The 19,648-nt window shown below is 42.3% G+C and overlaps 1 protein-coding gene across 1 annotated transcript; it reads left to right on the forward strand.

Annotated features, from left to right (window-relative positions):
• The first annotated feature begins 836 nt into the window (after positions 1–836).
• LOC139408924 (trimeric intracellular cation channel type B-like) lies at positions 837–13,813 on the forward strand. Its single transcript, XM_071153384.1, has 6 exons — positions 837–1,197; positions 7,083–7,239; positions 10,474–10,658; positions 11,623–11,710; positions 12,027–12,144; positions 12,742–13,813. Exons 1-6 carry the CDS (start codon positions 1,074–1,076, stop codon positions 13,051–13,053), a joined length of 984 nt encoding a protein of 327 aa, XP_071009485.1. The 5' UTR covers positions 837–1,073; the 3' UTR covers positions 13,054–13,813.
• Positions 13,814–19,648: the final 5,835 nt, after the last annotated feature.

Below are 19,648 nucleotides of genomic sequence, written 5' to 3' on the forward strand. Positions count from 1 at the left end.
TTACTGGTCCTTTACTAGTCCTGTATAAAGGCCCGATATAGCCATCTGTAACGTCAGCAAAAAAATAAAAAATAACAAAAATCGTAGAACCCCCACCCCCAAACATCTTCCTGCAGGCTATGTCAGCCAATTAATTATACCTCTGAGCAAACGTTCCATAACTGCAGGTGGCAGCAAATCGCCAACCTTGGACTTATACCAGTTCAAGCAACATGCTCCAAGTGGCAGTGTGTACCCTTTCAGTTTGTTTGCCAATTTATAGATATAGAAGAAGAATATTTATTGAAAATGGAGGTGGGCTCCACGGCGCTGCCGTGCTCTCACAGGCGCCATAATGGGACAGATACAAAGATGCGATGTCTATCTAAGTCTATGGTTGAGCCCCCAACTTAAACTACAGTAGGTAGACATGTTCTTGTTCATGTTCATGAACTGCTCGATCAAAATAAACCTACACATAAAACATGCATCCCATTTTTCTTTTTGACAGGTAGGCTTTCATACTGTAATGACTGATGCAAAGTGCAGCTACACAGTTGTTACACGCTACCTATGCACAATGTAAACAGTTGCAACGATAATAACCTGTGCATAACTGTACCTGCTGCTCATGTCATTACAAATACGTAAATAGTTGCAACTCTGTATGCGTGTGTGTGTGTGTGTGTGTGTGTCCACGCGCGTGCAGAAGTGCATTGCGAGAACCTGACCTATAGCGTCACTCCGCGAACCACTCACGCACCTCTGATTGGCTCATCCTTCCACTTCTTGCCAATCAGAGAGCCCCGCTCGCTCCAACCGCCACACCGTTGACGGACCGATGTAGCCGGAATTCCGCATCCTGATGTCAATGGCCTTGCATTGGCTGTCCCTTGTCCATAGGGAGCCGTTGCTGACCGCTAACCAGGTGTTGCCAGTTTTGCGCTCGTCAGAACCAGCTGTTTCGATCTGAACTCTGAAGACAAGACAGACTGCTACAGATGCTCGGAGTTGGGCGACTGCCACTTATTTAAACACCTCGAAGATTAGAAGTAGAGAGCACTCAACTCGAGGGATTCCAGAGTAACAGAAATATGGATTTGTTTGGGGTTCTGAATTTGGACGAAGTGTCCCATGGACTGGCTGGTCTGTCCATGTTTCCATACTTTGACACGGCGCATTACGTTGTCTCAGTGATGGCACTGCGAGAACAGCCAGGTAAGCAAAGACCGTTCCAACGGCGGGTTGACATTGACCGGTCTAGTTTACCACAGTAGCCCAGCTATAACTGTTATAACGCTTAATCTATCTACTTGCCGATTGACTGTTTTGCCTCGTTACTTTCCATATTTTCATGACAATAAGGCGAGGCTTAAGTACTACACTTTTAGCTCACTGATGACAGATTTCAGCCTCGAGCCAGTTGCCGCCACACCAGACGTGTCAGTACGCGTTCGATTAAGCGTGTGAGAACGTGAAACTTGATAGCGCGTTCCACACAATTCAACGTTTTTGGCCACGTTGAATGTTGACGTAGTCTACGGTTATGTTTTCATTTTCGAAATAACCACAGCTGGGTGGCATAATGATCTTAGGGAATGGATAACTGCTGCGGGATTCATTTGAGAATTGACATCCCTCATATAACAAAAGTGACAAAGTTATGCATGAGTCCTAGCTAAATCTATTTATGTTTTTATCTGTTTGCCCAGTTGACTTTAACAAGGTCAAGTCATTCTGCTTTTGCATCCTTGAAGTTCATATAGTGGACAGTGATTGTGCACACACACACACAACCACACACACAATCCCTCTCCCACAAACATAGTGAGATTGTGTATTGTGCTGTATCAGGGCGTGGGGACTAATTTATTTAAGATTCAAACTGTAGCCTGAACTGTATGTAACTGGAGATTTGCAGATATAAGATTTTTGATACTCTGTGCTTGAGAAGGGAGGCGAATGAGTCAAGGATGGAAAAACGTGACCCAAATGTAGATAATGACCTACAGTAGGCTATAAATGGATAATAACACAGAACGTGTGATTTAGAGAACACAAACAACTACTGTAGCCTGTTCTTCATGAATCACGATAATGTTGTTTATGTTAAGCTTAAAGGTCAATGAAAGTAAATTAGTCAATGGCATGGCTGTATTGACGTCATAGAGATGTTATCTTAACATTTACAACAAACACATTATCACTGGCACTATCCATTGTGATATAGGTAGCAGCTACAGTACAGGCCTACTGGACATCGGGTTGCCTGACACTATGCCAAGTCTGTTATATTTATGTCACTCTTATAGTGGCTCAGTTTAGAGACAGGTGGAGTTTTACAATTTCAATGTTGACCTTTTCCCCAAACAAACCAGACCCGAGTTCAAAATAAAATAAAAATATTCAAGCATTTACTCTAGTCTGTCTGGAGTGCCAGATGAGTAGTTGCATTTTTGTGACTTTCCTATTGGTTCCATTGCGGCAGGCAAGCTCAATCAAGCCCAGATAAAGAATTTGAAATTATATCTAATAGTACTTGAACCCAGGTCTGAAACAAACAGCAGGGTTAGAGCTAGTGTGGCTTCACTGACTTGTGTGGCATCTCATTCCCTCTGGCCTGTCAATACCTCAGCCGCTGCTGATCCTATAGGCTATGATCTGCATCCCAAATGGCACCATATTCCCTACAAAATTTGGAATAGGATGTCAATTGGGGTACAGTCTATATGTCCCACAGGCTTCCTGGGTGTGAGTAATGGAGGGGGTTGCCCTCGTGCAGTTTTCCTCTGCTGTCAACCTCCCAAAATATCACACGGTCACCCAACATGCACCAGTGGTCCTAATATAACCCCTCCCCTGGGTGTGTGGAGAATGTGTGTGTGACACGATATGGTCATAGCCTTGCCTGTATTATGATGGCTTCTACAACACAGAAAGCCATTTTAGTGGAATCTACAGCCATATCAGGGATCAATTCTAGAACTTATGCCACAGAGAACTTATTAGATTCTAAGTTCCAAATCCTATTTGATCCCAGAAAGGAATGTTCCAAAAGAGCCTGTTCTTTTCCCCTCTGTCTTCCATCCTGTTCTGGCTGGCCTTCATTTTTAGACAGCACTGGATCTTGTCATGATTCCCACAAAGCACTCAGACTTGACATTTTTCATGGAAACAACTGGCACATTGTACATTTAGAGCCACTTGAAAAACACCACTGATATGTAGATGGTGTTTATAATAAACACCAAGTATTTTTCATGAGCACTTGTCTTTATACAGTTATTTCAAGCCGTGTCCAAACAAACTTCACTGAGTGAGTTGTGCAGGAAGTGGGAGGTCTGTCTGCCATCTAAAATGGAAAAACGCAGCATTAGTTAATTCTGTGTACAGTCTGTAATCTAAAAAGAAGTGCCCCATCCTCAAGTTCTCATAGAGGTGACCTAGCCCAGAGAGACAGACCCAGAAAGACAAACGGACTGAACGAGAGAGAGAGAGAGAGAGAGAGAGAAGTCACTCCCGGACTCTGAGGATTCTGTGAAGTAAAACTAGTCTCTCAGAGCGACATACATCAGTGTTTTCTAAACGGGGTCTAGTAACAAACCGCAGCTATAGAAACCCAGTAAATGAACCCGGTAGACCGGAACAACAGAGAGACAGGGGTTACACCACATTCTGTTCCTTCCTGTTTGGAGAAAGCGTACATGAAAAATCACAGACTGGGGCCAACTCTACTCACCACAACAAACTACACAGCAGCACGACACCAGGATGTTGTCTTTGCTTTACCCATAACTATCCAAGGAGGCCAGCCTGACAGCGAGATCAGATTTGACTTGTAAATGCCCTCTGAATGCAAAATGTGCTAGTAACCAAGGTCTCTCGAGGCATGGTGGTCAGGGTGAAGTGTATAGTGTCTCCTGCACAACCTAAAAAAAGCTAAACCTCTGCAGGGTTACTCTTTCTGCTGGTTTGTGACGAGAGATTGGATTCCAGCAAGCGTTCCTTTTTGGGGTGTAATTTGTCACACTGTACCTGTCCAAATGCAAAAGTAAAGAGGTCACATAAATGTCACAATGGAAACATTGTAAACACTTCCTGTCTTTTATTGGGACTGTATATTCAACAGGCAAATACTGTGATTCACGAAAGGAGAAGCACAGCACTTTACATGACGTAATTCAAATGTTTTAGGCTTTCTCTTGAAGCAAAAACTCAACCCACACAATCAATATCCCTATCTGGCAGCATAACCAGTTCGTTCACCCATTCTCAAGGGATTCTCAGTGTGCAAGGGATAGACGATTCAACGAGCTTCAATAATTACAGATATGCAGTGGAACGTATTAGTGGACACAACCTCTCACCTCTCTTGTTTACTTATGCTAAATGGGGGGAAGCAGCCTTCCTTAATTTTTGTTGCTTGGCTGGCTCTGCTGGCTCTGCTGCTTTTATAGCCCTCAAGGCATGAACTGCTTTTCAACTACAGGAAGCTCATCACAGCTAATTTCACACGCTGCTGCTGTATGTGGCGAAACACACTGCTCCAGGCCTTTGTAACAAAATAACCAACTCTGTTTCTCTGCTGTCTGATCAGTTCTCATGGGAGAAAGAAATCCTCTCTCTAAACAGTGCTACGTGTTCCCAACACTATGCCTATACTCAGGCGACATAACACCTACAGTAGATGTTGTGTACACATTTGCATACATGTCATTGAACTAACTATCTGCACTATTTATCATTGAACTCTTTTGTATAGGCATATTCATGAATGTTGTGCCTTTTGGTTATGTTACAGGTTACAGTATGTTTCCCAGTAGACAGGTATGTTACTACTTCATAAGTACAACTTATTACTACATGTCATTACCGTAACAATCCCATCCACCTTCTATAAAAATCCATCCAGAGTCATACAGTATGTATAGACTGTATACAGTATATGGCTCTGAGTAAAGTCATCTTTAGAGATCCACTGTTGACAAATCTTCTATCCAGAAGGCTTTGTCCCAGATCTGGTGCATGCATGGCCGCCGCGCTTTTCTTTGTTTGTTTACTACCTTCATTTAACCAAGCCTAGTCCCAGATCTGTTTGTGTGGACTTGCGAACTGTTTGGTGTGACAACTCTCATAGGAGTTGGTAAGTGAACACAAACAGATCTGGGACCGGGGTATATTTAAACGGGTAGGTTAAATATTTCACCATAACAACCTGTTAAGCGTTGTTGTGTCAGTGATCTGAAGGAGCCATGGTTACACCGCTCCTCCTGCTATCACAGTGATTTAACTGTTTACTAAGCTCGTTAAAAGGTTATTACGGCTGTTATAACCTTCCGTCAATTGACCACGACCTGCTTTCAATTGATGGTTTGCATGACGGCAGTTCTTTTGATTAGGGATGTTGTTGATGTGCTGTAACCCCGACTTGAGTTGCAACATCAACTACCTTGCTCCAACGGCAAACGGCGCAAATGCCGCCGACCATGTAGGCTGTCAGTTCTGGTGTGTGTGTGTGTTCAGATGGGTACTGTTGCGCAAAGCTGAGTGTCCATCTATAGTGAACTGTGATGCACAAGATACATTTTCATCCGCTATTGACTGGTTGTGCAAATGGTTGTGTGGTGACGCCTGAGATTTGGAGTTGTGCGGAACCGTTGGTGTATGTTTTGTGTGTTGCGCGTATTTGCTTTTGCTTTGTGTGTTTCTGTATGTGTGTGTGCCAACTGTGTACTGTCGCTCACCCTCTCTTGGAAACAGGTAATCACTAATCCGCATTGCTTGATCTATATCATGTGATATGTAAACAGTATGCCAGGAGCCCTGCGATTAGATAGTTACACTGCAGATACGGTTGTAGTTCCTCCTGTAAAACCTCTCTTAACCTCTCTCCCCTAACCACTGTTGGATGTGTTGGAATTTGGTCAAGGCATTGTTGCTACCAACTCCAGACCACACATTGCCACAGAAGAGCTGCATGGATTTGATTTCTCTCTCTCCACTGTTTTCAATTTATCCTGTCAATAAAACTCTCAAAATACAGAAATTGATTTGTTTTAGAAAACACAACAGGATAAACACTACTGTCGTTTTTAATTATTGAGACAATGGGAAGTGTCTTATAATAAAGGAAGCCTTAGTTGTGTTCAAGAGAGAGAACTCTAAATAACATGGCTTCCTAGTTGTGTTTGTGCTCAGGGCAGGAAGGTTCCTTGCCTGCCTCTCCAGGAGTCTTTAATCTCTTCAATCCCTCAGATTAACCAGGCTGGCATTACAGGATTTAGTTAGCGTGGGGCTAACCTTGAGACCAGGAAGTAGACTACTTGGGAAATGGCCAATTTAAGACGAGGAAGGGCCAGAGCCAAGGTGCTAAATATGGCTCTGAGAAGGGCCTCAGCTATGTACGTCCTATGCTCACATGGTGGACTGGACTGGTAGGAACTTGATCCTGTACATCAGCAGACTCCATCACCATCAACAATCATTTTCCGGACCACCTCCCTCCATTCAAGCCATGATCTTTTTGACCCTCCATCTTTGGTGACCAAGTGGTTGCAACTTGATCTTGTACTTGACTAGTACATTTTCACCATGTGAACATACTATATTTAGCAATATTTTTAACATTTATTTGTCAGAGTAGGTGGGGTTTATTAGCTTGTTTGCCACACTGTTTGTGGTGTAATGACCTTTTGGCTGACCTGAGTGACCCAACTACCTGTCTGTCCCTAATACATAGACTTCCACTTTCTTAATAGTCGATCCTAGTTGATCTAGAATTCCTTCCTTTAAGAGGCAGTGACCATAGTCGGAGTGAAGGAGACCATACTTATCTTAATTGAGCAGATACTAGCCCTAATCAACAAACTTTTGAGCTCTTAACTCTGTACTTTACTCTGAAGTCCTAGAGAACTGATTCTCATATCTGTATCAAAATGTGTGTAGGTGAGACGAGCACATATCCTAGTCCTGTGGCTGACCTGGTTCTCAGTTCTATATCTACTGTAGTTAATATTTAAACTGCCCTGGACACATTGTCATGTTATATTGCACTTTATTTTACTTAGTTTTAGATAAACTAACCGCTGGGGGCTGGGTTTCAGGAGCTCTGGAGGTGGCACGGAGGAGCCCGTTTGCCTGCTGGTTCAGTTCCATGCTCTACTGCTTTGGAGGGGGCATTCTCTCTGGTTTCATGATGGCTGAGGCCCCCATAGCCTTCCTGTCCAACAGCACCAGCGTTCTCATGGCCTCTGTCATATGGTGAGTCCTCTATTAGCTTTAAGAGATCAGAGGGAGGTAGGGGACAGAGATGGAGAGGGAGGCCCCTATAGCCCCTATGTCGAACAGTGCCAATGTCCTCATGGCCTCTGTCATCTGGTGAGTGGAGAGGAGGGGGGAGAGATGGAGTGTGGGCTAGAGAGCGAGGAATCACAGGAAAACAGCCCAACATGCAGTGTCTCTGGGAAAGACATTGGAATACACACTAGAATACTGTGTAGATTGCATTCAGTCTACCCTGAGAACCAATGGACCATAGATTCTCTGTGAGGTGTATCCAGACTGGGAGAGCCTCACAGCAGGGGAAAGGGCTGAATAAAATACACCTATTAAAACATTTTTAAAAACGCGTCTACCATGCTTCCTTTTCAATACCATAGTGTTTTAGTGCCCTCTGCTGGGGGGAACCCAACATGCATGCTGTATGCAACATTTGCTTACTGACTGAACTGTGCTGTACATTATTTTTAAACAAGGACATTTAAGAACCTGTCTTTGTCAAATCAAATCAAGCTTTATTTATTTCAGACATGGAATGCAACGCAATTTGCTTTACAGGAAAAAAATATATAAAAATAAAAAAGCCTAAATATTTACTACACAAGATTTTAAAAAACAAAATAGTGACACAAACTGAACAACTAAAAAGCACCCTTAGGAAAATAAAAGCTAAAAATCTGTTTTTTAAGATCTCTTTTAAATATGTCCACTGTTTCAGCTCCCCTCTGGTTAGCTGGCAGGCTATTCCAGAGGCTGGGGCATAACCACTGAAGGCTGCCTCTCCATGCCTCTTGCTCCTAGGCTTTGAGATAGACCCTACCCTGAAGAAGTTAACTATTTTTCTCCATTTCCACCTGACTGACGTGCCCGAAGTAAACTGCCTGTTGCTCAGGCCCTGAAGCCAGGATATGCATATAATTGGTACCATTGGAATAGAAAACCCTTTGAAGTTTGTAGAAATGTTAAAATAATGTAGGAGACTATAACACAATAGATATGGTAAGAGAAAAACCAACCAGAAATTATTTTTAATAAAACCAACCAGAAATTCCTATAGAATGTATAGGGAAAAATGTTTATCTAGCTCCCAGTATGCAATTCCTATGGCTTCCCCTGGATGTCAGTAGTCTTCGTTCAAGGTTTCAGGCGTCTTTCTTCCCAAACGAGGAAGAATTATGAGTTTTAGTACAGGGATACAGTCTTGGAAATCAGTCTACGTGCGCGGGACGAAGAGGATGCGCACCTGCTAATATCGTTTTCCTATTGAACATCTTTCCATATGAAATATTATAGTTTTAATTACATTTTAGGGTATCTGAGAATTAAATAGAAAGGTATTTGGACTCAGTTTATCGAAGTTTAGCGGTAGCTTTTTGGATTCCTTTCTCTGCATGTTGAATGACTGGATTACTCAAATTGATGGCGCCAACTAAACTGACTTTTTGGGATATAAAGAAGGATTCTATCTAACAAAACGACACTACATGTTGTAGCTGGGACCCTTTTAGATGACAAATCAGAAGAGGATTTGAATTTATGAAACCTGTGCTGGTGGAAAAATATTTTGATGTGGGGCGCAGTCCTCAAACAATCGCATGGCATGTTTTCGCTGTAAAGCCTATTGTAAATCAGACAGTACAGTTAGATTAACAATTTAAGATTTTAACTGCTATAAGACACTTGTATGCTCCTAAATGTTTAATATCCATAATTCGTATGATTATTTATTTGAATTGCGCGCCCTCCAGTTTCACAGGAAGTTGTCCCGTTAGTGGGACGCCTAGCCTTAAGACGTTTTTAAAAGGCCATAGGACCTGAGGGACCGACTGAGTACATACCTTAAAAGTATGTCCGACATGTATTGTGGATGGATTTGGAAACCAATAGAATGTTAAAATTAATTCTAAATCTCACAGGCAGCCAGTGCAGAGACCTTAAAACTGGTGTAATGTGTGCTCTCCATCAGTGCCCGTTGCTGCAGCATCCTATATGTTTAGCAGTTGACCAATGGCTTTCTTGGGTAGACCAGACAGGAGAGCAATACAGTAGTCAAGCCTGCTTGTAATAAAAGCATGGATGAGTCTTGTCTGTATCAGCCTGAGAGAGAAACGGCCACACCTTTTTCACATTCCCAATGTTTGATTTTGATTCCCCTTTGATTCCCTCTCTGTGCTTTGGCTCCAACAAGTACCTCGGTCTTGTCTTGATTTAGCTGGAGGAACTTGTGTGCCACCCAAGTATTTAAATCACTAATAGTCTAATCATTTATTTGTGGAGCTAAAATCCTCTGGTGACACAAATGTAAAGTTGTGTATCTTCTGTGTAGCAGTGAAAATAAATGTTGTGACTTCTCATAATGCTGAGAAGGGGTAACATATATATATATATATATATAAACTGAACAGTACCAGACCCTTGTGGAACTCCACATGTGATATGTATTTTCTCTGAGTTATGTTCACCAAGAGTGACAAAAAACTGAACAGGAGAGACCAACCCACCTCTCCAGTCTGTCCTGAAGGACATCGTGGTCAACCGTGTCGAATGCAGCACTTAAATATAAGAGTACAAAGACAGAGCTGTTTGGCATCCGGGTTGGGTCTAAGATCATTTACCACTTTAAATTCAATTTTAGTTACCTTGTGGATTTTAGTAGGCCTATGGGTGTTTTGATAACATACACTTGTGTAACAGAATATGCAAATAAGTGGGTAACTGACCACACAGGAATTAGCCAATCCTGGTCCCAGATCTATTTGTGCTGTATATGTTTAGCATGGCAATGTTGACCATGGGATTTGGCAAGACGGCACAAACAGATCTGGGACCAGGCTAGAATATGTCATTATTCAATTACACTCAAGGTAATATATACTGGGGGCTCCCGAGTGGCGCAGGGGTCTAAGGCACTGCTCCTCAGTGTGAGGCATCACTGCAGTTTTGCTGTAAGATATTACTCACTACTTCGTGAATGTATATTGTGTGGTTGTGGGAAGAATTGAGTAAAATACCGCCCTCTGCTGGCCAAATGGAAGACTGCTTGCTGTTAACAGACAGTATAGCTGGGGGTTTACTACAGTAAACTGAATGTGAACATAGAGCTCATTCTCAAATGTCTGCCGGTATGTATGTGTGTGTGCGTGTGTACATACATTTCTGTGTGAGTCCTGGCTTGTGTGTGTGTGCATGCCTGCCTTCCCTGTGTGTGTATTCTAGGTACCTGGTGTTCTACTGCCCCCAGGATGTGGTGTACTCCTGTACCACCTTCTTCCCCCTGCGTCTGGTGCTGACGGGTATGAAGGAGGTGACCCGCACATGGAAGGTCCTGGGGGGTGTGGCTCAGGCACACAGCAAGTACAAGGATGGACTGCTGGTGATGATCGCTATAGGATGGGCTAAAGGTACAGTAGGCATCTATTGTGAATGCAATCCACACAAGCATAGTCTGATAACCATACAGATTCTGACAACCTCTGGCCACTATATGCTATGCTAAGGTACCACTGTGTGTGTGTATACAGACAAGCATGCGAAATATGCCCATATACACACACACACACACACACACACACACACACACACACACACACACACACACACACACACACACACACACACACACACACAGATACATAAACGCTCTCTCTCCCACTTATAAAGTATACCCAACATCTAGTTTTCATTTACATCCGGTTGAGTTGTCAACCAACACAAATTCACCATGTCATTGTTTTAAGGTTAAAAGTCGGGTGGAAAAAAAGACCAAATTCCCTGACGTTGATGACTTTCTGCAAATCCAATCAGTTTCCCACGTTGATTCAACGTCATCACATAGATTTTTTTGTTGTTGAAATGACGTGGAGAGAGCGTTGATTCAACCAGTTTTTGCCCAGTGGGTACGTTGTGTGCAAATCAATTTGGAAAGTAAAGCCTTGTAGGTAGTCATTCATAAGACGCGTTTGAGAAATGTAACGGATATCAAAACCATTACTGTTGTCGTTGTTAATGTCCTGAGTTTTGGTCCTTACAAATGTTTCTACATAACATGAGGTTAAGTTGACACTAATTGTGATCCTGAAAATGAAGCCCGGAAGCCTTTACACACACTATATTCTTAGTATTTATTTAGCAACAAACAAACTCGTTGAGTTGACTTTTTAGACAAATTACTGGAACAAAAGAGTATAATGCAACTAGCCTGGTCCCAGATTTGTTTATGCTGAATAGCAAACTCATATGGTCATTGTCATGCCAAACAGACCACTGGAGCTGGCAAGACTGCACAAACAGATCTGGGATCAGGCTACACAGGCTACTGTAACAGCCCAGGATAATTACACCGCCTTTACTTCTCTTTCTCTTCAGGTGCTGGAGGGGGTCTGATCAGTAACTTTGAGCAGCTGGTACGAGGAGTCTGGAAGCCAGAGACCAACGAGCTTCTCAAGATGACCTAGTAAGTCTCCTCTACCAGTGCTCGTACTTGGCTCTGTGTGATGTTGTGCACAGAAACCCAGTGGCATAATTGGAGACTCACTGAGTGACAGATCTGTCGCTGGCTTGCTGACTGTGTTGGCTTTGAATTTGATCTGTTGTTGTGTGATACTGTCTGTCTTGTGGGCTTCTCCCTATTCTGATACGGGAGAGCAAGGAGGAGGAGAGCGAGAAGGAGGAGATCCTGAATGCCTACCCGCTGTGACTCACAATCTGTTCAGAACCACAAGTCATGACATCTGAGTTGACCGCTGACCTTTTAACCTTTGTTTGTGCAGCCCCACTAAGGTCACCTTGATAGGAGCGGTGCTGTTTGCCCTGCAGCAGAACCAGTACCTCCCTGTCCAGAAACAGCACCTCATGCTGCTCTACATTGTCTTCACCGTCGTCAACAAGGTCAGTCACTGACCTAACCCTCAAAGTCTAACCCTAGCCGCAACCCTAACACTATAGGACTCGTATGTTTATCGGACCCAGATCAAGCCTAGACATGAACTAATAAAGCATACTCAATAGACGATCTCAGCTGAAAGTTGTTGTTTTTTAAACACAGGAATAGGTTTATTCATCTGGGTCTGGGAAAACAGCCAGGACACACAGTTTATGGAAGTCAAACAACATTCTTAAATGTATTAAGTAGTAGTGTTCGCCATGTTATTTTAATGACCTACCATTATCATTAGCTATGACTCAACATTAGTCTTGGTGTTGCCCCAGCAGGAGACTTTTGTATCGTTTTCATCTTGTTGCGTCATTCTTTCTCAATCCTCTCACACTGAGGTCTCCTGCTCTCGACTCTGATTAATCTAAGCACAGGTTTTCAGAACTCTTTCAAATGTTCATTTGGAGTTCACCGGTCAACTCACTAAAGTTGCATTTAATCTGATTAAGCATCTGTTTACCTCCTCATTAGTCATTTTTGTAGTAGTCAGTGTATTCTCATCACTCCACCCTCTTTTCCTCTAAATCCTTCCACCCCTCTTTTTTTTCCAGACAAGGATGATGCTGACCGGCTCCTCTTCCTCACCCTTTGCTCCCATCGAGTCTGTCGTATACAGCGCATTCTTCGCTGGTCCGTCACCATCCTCATATACCACCCTCACTACAGAGACCGAGACCCTTGTAGTGAAGAAGCCATCCACAGCCACTAAGAAGAGCATCAAAGAGGCCTGTGAGAGCCTGATCGGAGCAGCCCCAGGCTCCCCGTCCAAGACTGCTGCACACAAGAGGGGAAAGGGCTCCCCGAAGAAGGCCAAAGAGCAACCGGAAAGCACTGAAACAGAGAGCAATAAGAAGAGTGACTAGTGACTGTATACTGTACTATATAGTCTATAGAATGGACAGCCACGTAGCACACTAGAATTTGACTGGTAAAGGCATGGGTACACTTAATATGGCCGCCAGTCCACCCATTGTTAGTACATTGACTTGAATGGGGATGTCCATTCTATAAATTATATTTCTATGCTGTGATGCCCTGCTTGTCCTGTGACACCGTCATCCTGTGATAGGTCCCAATTTGTTCACTACCCCACCCCCTTGGTCCTAACACTTTGATGTGTGTAGATCTGTAAGGTGTAAGCAATATGGTGAAAGCTTCACCACTACCTGTATATACTTATCCAGATCATTCAGATCTTCAAACATCAAATTATGGCTAGGGTTGCAAAATTCCTGCAACTTTCAATAAATTCCCTGGTTTTCCTGAAATCCCAGTTGGAGGATTCCTGGAATCAGGGAATAAGCAGGAAATCTGGAGTCTTCCAACCAGGACTTTTGAAAACCCAGGGAAATTATTGAACGTTCCAGAAATTTTGCAACGCTAGTTATGGCCAAGCGGGAGGAAATTGGGGACCGGCTGAATGAGTGCAAATATAATCTATGCTGATTTTAATATATTATACAGTAAATGTATCTATTTTATATTGAAGTTTGATAATCCTTTTCTAATTATGCGTTGATGAATCCAGTTTTTACTAAGGGATAAATACTGTCCATGATGCTGATCGATGACTGTCAGCCACTGTTTAACTGTATTTTAATATTAAATATTCTGTTTTATTGACCTATGTTTCCTTCTATTAAATGTTTTAAGATTTTACATAGAGTTAATATAATTATTACTCTAGATGTTCTATTTATACTCAAGGAAATCCACTTGAATTACACATTTCTAAATGGAATGCCTTTAGGTGCACTTACTCTTTTATGAATGCTTTAAAGCCTCTTGAGCGCTTTAAAAGTACATGATCACGTGCACTTTAATCGGAGTCCTTGTCGTTCTCATACAGTAACACCGAAATGCAAACACTTGGACATTTGAAGACATTTGTATGGTAAAACCTTTAGTTGATAACCTTCATACAAAGATGTTCAGATTGGAGAACTATTTTCAGATACAGCGTCTCGAAGCTCTGAGTCGACCTACCGATAATGTATTTCTTCAATTATATTCTCACCTGTAACAATGGCTCGTATTTATCTTATTGTGAGCTGTGGTCATGTCCAGGGCAAGACCCATTTAACGAGGCCAAGAAAAGGTCAGATTTTAGCTGAGAGTAACTAGTGTGCAATAATGCTGCCCTTATACAGTGCCTTGCGAAAGTATTCGGCCCCCTTGAACTTTGCGACCTTTTGCCACATTTCAGGCTTCAAACATAAAGATATAAAACTGTATTTTTTTGTGAAGAATCAACAGCAAGTGGGACACAATCATGAAGTGGAACGACATTTATTGGATATTTCAAACTTTTTTAACAAATCAAAAACTGAAAAATTGGGCGTGCAAAATTATTCAGCCCCTTTACTTTCAGTGCAGCAAACTCTCTCCAGAAGTTCAGTGAGGATCTCTGAATGATCCAATGTTGACCTAAATGACTAATGATGATAAATACAATCCACCTGTGTGTAATCAAGTCTCCGTATAAATGCACCTGCACTGTGATAGTCTCAGAGGTCCGTTAAAAGCGCAGAGAGCATCATGAAGAACAAGGAACACACCAGGCAGGTCCGAGATACTGTTGTGAAGAAGTTTAAAGCCGGATTTGGATACAAAAAGATTTCCCAAGCTTTAAACATCCCAAGGAGCACTGTGCAAGCGATAATATTGAAATGGAAGGAGTATCAGACCACTGCAAATCTACCAAGACCTGGCCGTCCCTCTAAACTTTCAGCTCATACAAGGAGAAGACTGATCAGAGATGCAGCCAAGAGGCCCATGATCACTCTGGATGAACTGCAGAGATCTACAGCTGAGGTGGGAGACTCTGTCCATAGGACAACAATCAGTCGTATATTGCACAAATCTGGCCTTTATGGAAGAGTGGCAAGAAGAAAGCCATTTCTTAAAGATATCCATAAAAAGTGTTGTTTAAAGTTTGCCACAAGCCACCTGGGAGACACACCAAACATGTGGAAGAAGGTGCTCTGGTCAGATGAAACCAAAATTGAACTTTTTGGCAACAATGCAAAACGTTATGTTTGGCGTAAAAGCAACACAGCTCATCACCCTGAACACACCATCCCCACTGTCAAACATGGTGGTGGCAGCATCATAGTTTGGGCCTGCTTTTCTTCAGCAGGGACAGGGAAGATGGTTAAAATTGATGGGAAGATGGATGGAGCCAAATACAGGACCATTCTGGAAGAAAACCTGATGGAGTCTGCAAAAGACCTGAGACTGGGACGGAGATTTGTCTTCCAACAAGACAATGATCCAAAACATAAAGCTAAATCTACAATGGAATGGTTCAAAAATAAACATATCCAGGTGTTAGAATGGCCAAGTCAAAGTCCAGACCTGAATCCAATCGAGAATCTGTGGAAAGAACTGAAAACTGCTGTTCACAAATGCTCTCCATCCAACCTCACTGAGCTCGAGCTGTTTTGCAAGGACGAATGGGAAAGAATTTCAGTCTCTCGATGTGCAAAACTGATAGAGACATACCCCAAGCGACTTACAGCTGTAATCGCAGCAAAAGGTGGCGCTACAAAGTATTAACTTAAGGGGGCTGAATCATTTTGCACGCCCAATTTTTCAGTTTTTGATTTGTTAAAAAAGTATGAAATATCCAATAAATGTCGTTCCACTTCATGATTGTGTCCCACTTGTTGTTGATTCTTCACAAAAAAATACAGTTTTATATCTTTATGTTTGAAGCCTGAAATGTGGCAAAAGGTCGCAAAGTTCAAGGGGGCCGAATACTTTCGCAAGGCACTGTATGTGTCTCGGTCTATTGGTTGTGTTTTCCCTCATGTCTTTGATTTGGAACAGTAGAAACTATTGGAGCTCACAGATGTAACATTTCTATCTGTAAGACAAAGAGTGAAACATTGCATCATTGTAGCATCAGAACTTGATTGATAGCTCACCCACTTTCACCACCTTCGGAAAAGAAAATCTGGAAATCCTTCAAGTTCACAAAATAACCTCAGAGTTTGGAAAGGAGTCCCACAGGAATACAAATTAAGAACAGAGGTGGTGTTCAAACTCTAGTCGTAAAGGAGTCTTGTAGCGGATATCTGTCTTTCTAATGCTCACAGTCCACAGAGGTGCCATCACCTCTGCATGTCAATTAGTGTCATCTGTGTTTGTATGACCACTTCCGCGAGTGCTTGCGTTCATGCTCGGTGTGTATGTGACTCTAAGGGTGCACTCTGAGTCCTGGGTAGTTAAAATCGCTGTCTCTCGCTCTCTCAATTCAATTTGCTTTATTGACATGACGTAACAATGTACATATTGCCAAAGCTTACTTTGGGATTTACAATATTAACATAATGAATAATCAGTATTGTCAACGGGACAACAGTAACAACAATAACCAAGGGTCAAAATAAGCATACATTGAACAACAAGGACATGTGCAGGTTGGTTGGTTTGTCAAACACTGTCCCTCATCTTATGGCAGGCAGAAATGTAGTGCGCTGCCAACCCACATCTCTCTGCGTCCTCCCCCAACAGGACGGGTAGCCTATCCTCATCAGAGTGGTCTTTGAAACCTTGAATATGTTTATTTAAATAAAATAAAACTAGTCAGGGAATGCAGCTCTCTCAGATTCTGCTGTGGTGCATTAGTTGCACAGCATTTCCTCTACATCAGTTATTCCAAAAGTATGCCAAATTAAAATGTCATTCACATTTAAAAAATATATAGGTTTTTTAATTCACATTTTCAAACAGTATATTTATGTTTTCCAACGGTTCTATACATTTGGGTGTTTTTTCCCCCCTCGTCTGAGTAGCCTCATTTCACTGCCAAAAGTATAATTGAACCACCTAGTGTTCAGCGAAACAACAATGTCAAATACAGGTAGCCTAGTCAAATAATGAACATCCAATCACATTAACCATTACTCACTCACAGGAAATCTTCACTCTTGCGCAGACATTTAGAAAGGAAACATCAGAATTAGAAAAATAAGACACGGGAGTTTTTTGAGTGAGAATAAAAATGACTTTCGAATATTAAGACATGTATAAAAGCAACAGATATCATTAATAAGAAGGGGCTAGACGCATCTTATATGGTGAGCTACCGAGTGGCTAGGACAAGCAAGCCCCATACTGTTTTGAAACAATTACTGCTTCGCATACAAGCCAGTGCAATATGTGTGTTAAAGCTGGATGAGTCAACAGACGTGGCGGGCCTGGCACAGCTCCTGGTATACTGTATGTCCGTTACATGGGGGAGTCCATTAAGGAAGACATCCTCTTCTGTGCCCTGGTCCTATAAGAGCTCTTTGTCACTTCCCACCAGCCGGGTTGTGACAAAAACTTAAACTCATTCTTATGTTTAATAAATATATCGTATAGTGTGTGTGCGGCAGGCTTACAATGATGGCAAACTGTGCTCACTGAGCCTGTACTTTGTCAAGGTGTTGTTCAGTAACCATGGTCAAGTAGTTTGCCACGGTGTACTATCGATTAAGGGCCAGATCACTGGATTTCGCTTGTGCTTGTGTTTCCCAATAAGTCATGTTGTTTTGTTTTGATCTCATTGATTGGATGTTCTGGTTCTGAGGTTTCAAGTGTGTTAGTCGAACAGGTTTGTGAACTCAGCCCCAGGACCAGTTGGATGAGGGGACTCTTTTCTTTGCTCAGCTCTAGGTATTACGGGGCTTGGTAATGATATGACAGGGGGTCACTGAATTTGAGATGTTTCCATTCCAATTGCTATTTTTTGAGTTTTTATTATTAGTGGATATTGGCCAAATTCAAGCCTGTGTGCATTGTTTGTAGTTTTCCTCTGGACAGGTAGGAGGATCTTATAGAACTCTGCATGCAGGGTTTCAACGGGGTGTTTGTCCCATTGGGTGAAATCCTGTTTTGCAAGTGGACCCCACACCTCACTGCAATGAAGTGTAATTGGTTCAATGTCACATTCAATTAGTCACATTTTAATAGGTATTTCAATTTGAATTTGTTTTTGATGCCGTAGAATGCCCTGCATGCTTTCTCTCTCAGTTCATTCAAGGTGTCCAATTGAGCAATTTTTTAAACCTAAGTAATTGTATTATGTGCAGTGCCAATTGAGAACTTTGGTATAATTCCCTGAGATCTGGATCTTCTCTGTAAAATCATTATTTTAGTTTTTTGAGGTTTACTGCCAGGGCCCAGGCATGGCAGTACTGCACTAGCAGGTCCAGGCTCTGCTGTAAGGCCATGTGCTGTGGGTGACAGCAGGTATAGGTCATCTGCGAAGAGTAGGCATTTAACCTAGGCAGACCCAGACTAACACCAGGGGCTGAGGATTTTTTCTAGAATAGTGGTCAATTCGTTTATGTAAATATTGAAGAGTACAGGGCTCAGATTGCAACCCTGGTGAAGGCCCCTCCGCTGGTTAAAGAATTGTTATTTTTTGCAAATTGATTTAATTATGTCATATGTTTTACCATATACACCACTTTCAATAACTTTGAAGTGTAATAACTTTGCCCTGTATGCCAAATAGAATCAAATGCTTTTTGAAAGTCGATAAAGCAATTTTGGTATTATTTTGGCGGACATGTTTATCTATCAGGGTGTGTAGGGTGTAAATATGATCGGTCGTGCGATGTTTTGGTATGAATCCAATTGGGCTTTTACTCAAGACAATGTGCTTATGCAATAAAATGCAAATTAATTACTTAAAAATCATACAATGTGATTTTCTGGATTTAGATTTTAGATTCCGTCTCTCACAGTTGAAGTGTACCTATGATTAAAAAAAATTACAGACCTCTGCATGCTCTGTAAGTAGGAAAACCTGCAAAATCGGCAGTGTATCAAATACTTGTTCTCGCCACTGTAGTTGTTGTTTGCTGCTAGATTGATACCTTCTCTACTATGAGTGGATGTGCTATCCAGAAAGTTATCTAAGAGTGTTTGGATAGTAGGCCATCATTGTAAATAAGAATGTGTTCTTAACTAACTTGTCTCGTTAAATAATGGTTAAATAAAAAAAATAAAAATAAAATATTTTGCTTACTGGTTGCTTTCTGGTATTCTTCTGTGCTGTTTTGGGTCCATCTGTATGAATTTCTGATGTTGTACAACTTACTGGGCTGTGAATGTGTGGTTGTTTCCATAATCTGGCTGTGATCAGACAGAGGTGTTAGTGGTTTGACGGTGAATGAGCTGAGAGAGAAAGGGTCAATGTCTATAATCATGTAGTCTACTGTGCTATGGCCAAGAGGTGGGTAGGTAGGAGACCTGCGCCAACTTCCTGTGCTTACCGGAGGGCGAGAGAGACCGGGCAGGCACCGTGTTATGCTGTGGAGTGCATGGTGTCCTCAGTGCGGGTGCATAGCCCAGTGCGGTACATACCAGCTCCTCGTATCGGCCGGGCCAGAGTGGGCATCGAGCCAGGTGCCATGAAGCCGGCTCTACGCATCTGGTCTCCAGTGCGTCTCCTTGGGTCGG

The sequence above is a fragment of the Oncorhynchus clarkii genome, chromosome 5 (genome assembly GCF_045791955.1).
Source record: "Oncorhynchus clarkii lewisi isolate Uvic-CL-2024 chromosome 5, UVic_Ocla_1.0, whole genome shotgun sequence".
Taxonomy (NCBI): domain Eukaryota; kingdom Metazoa; phylum Chordata; class Actinopteri; order Salmoniformes; family Salmonidae; genus Oncorhynchus; species Oncorhynchus clarkii.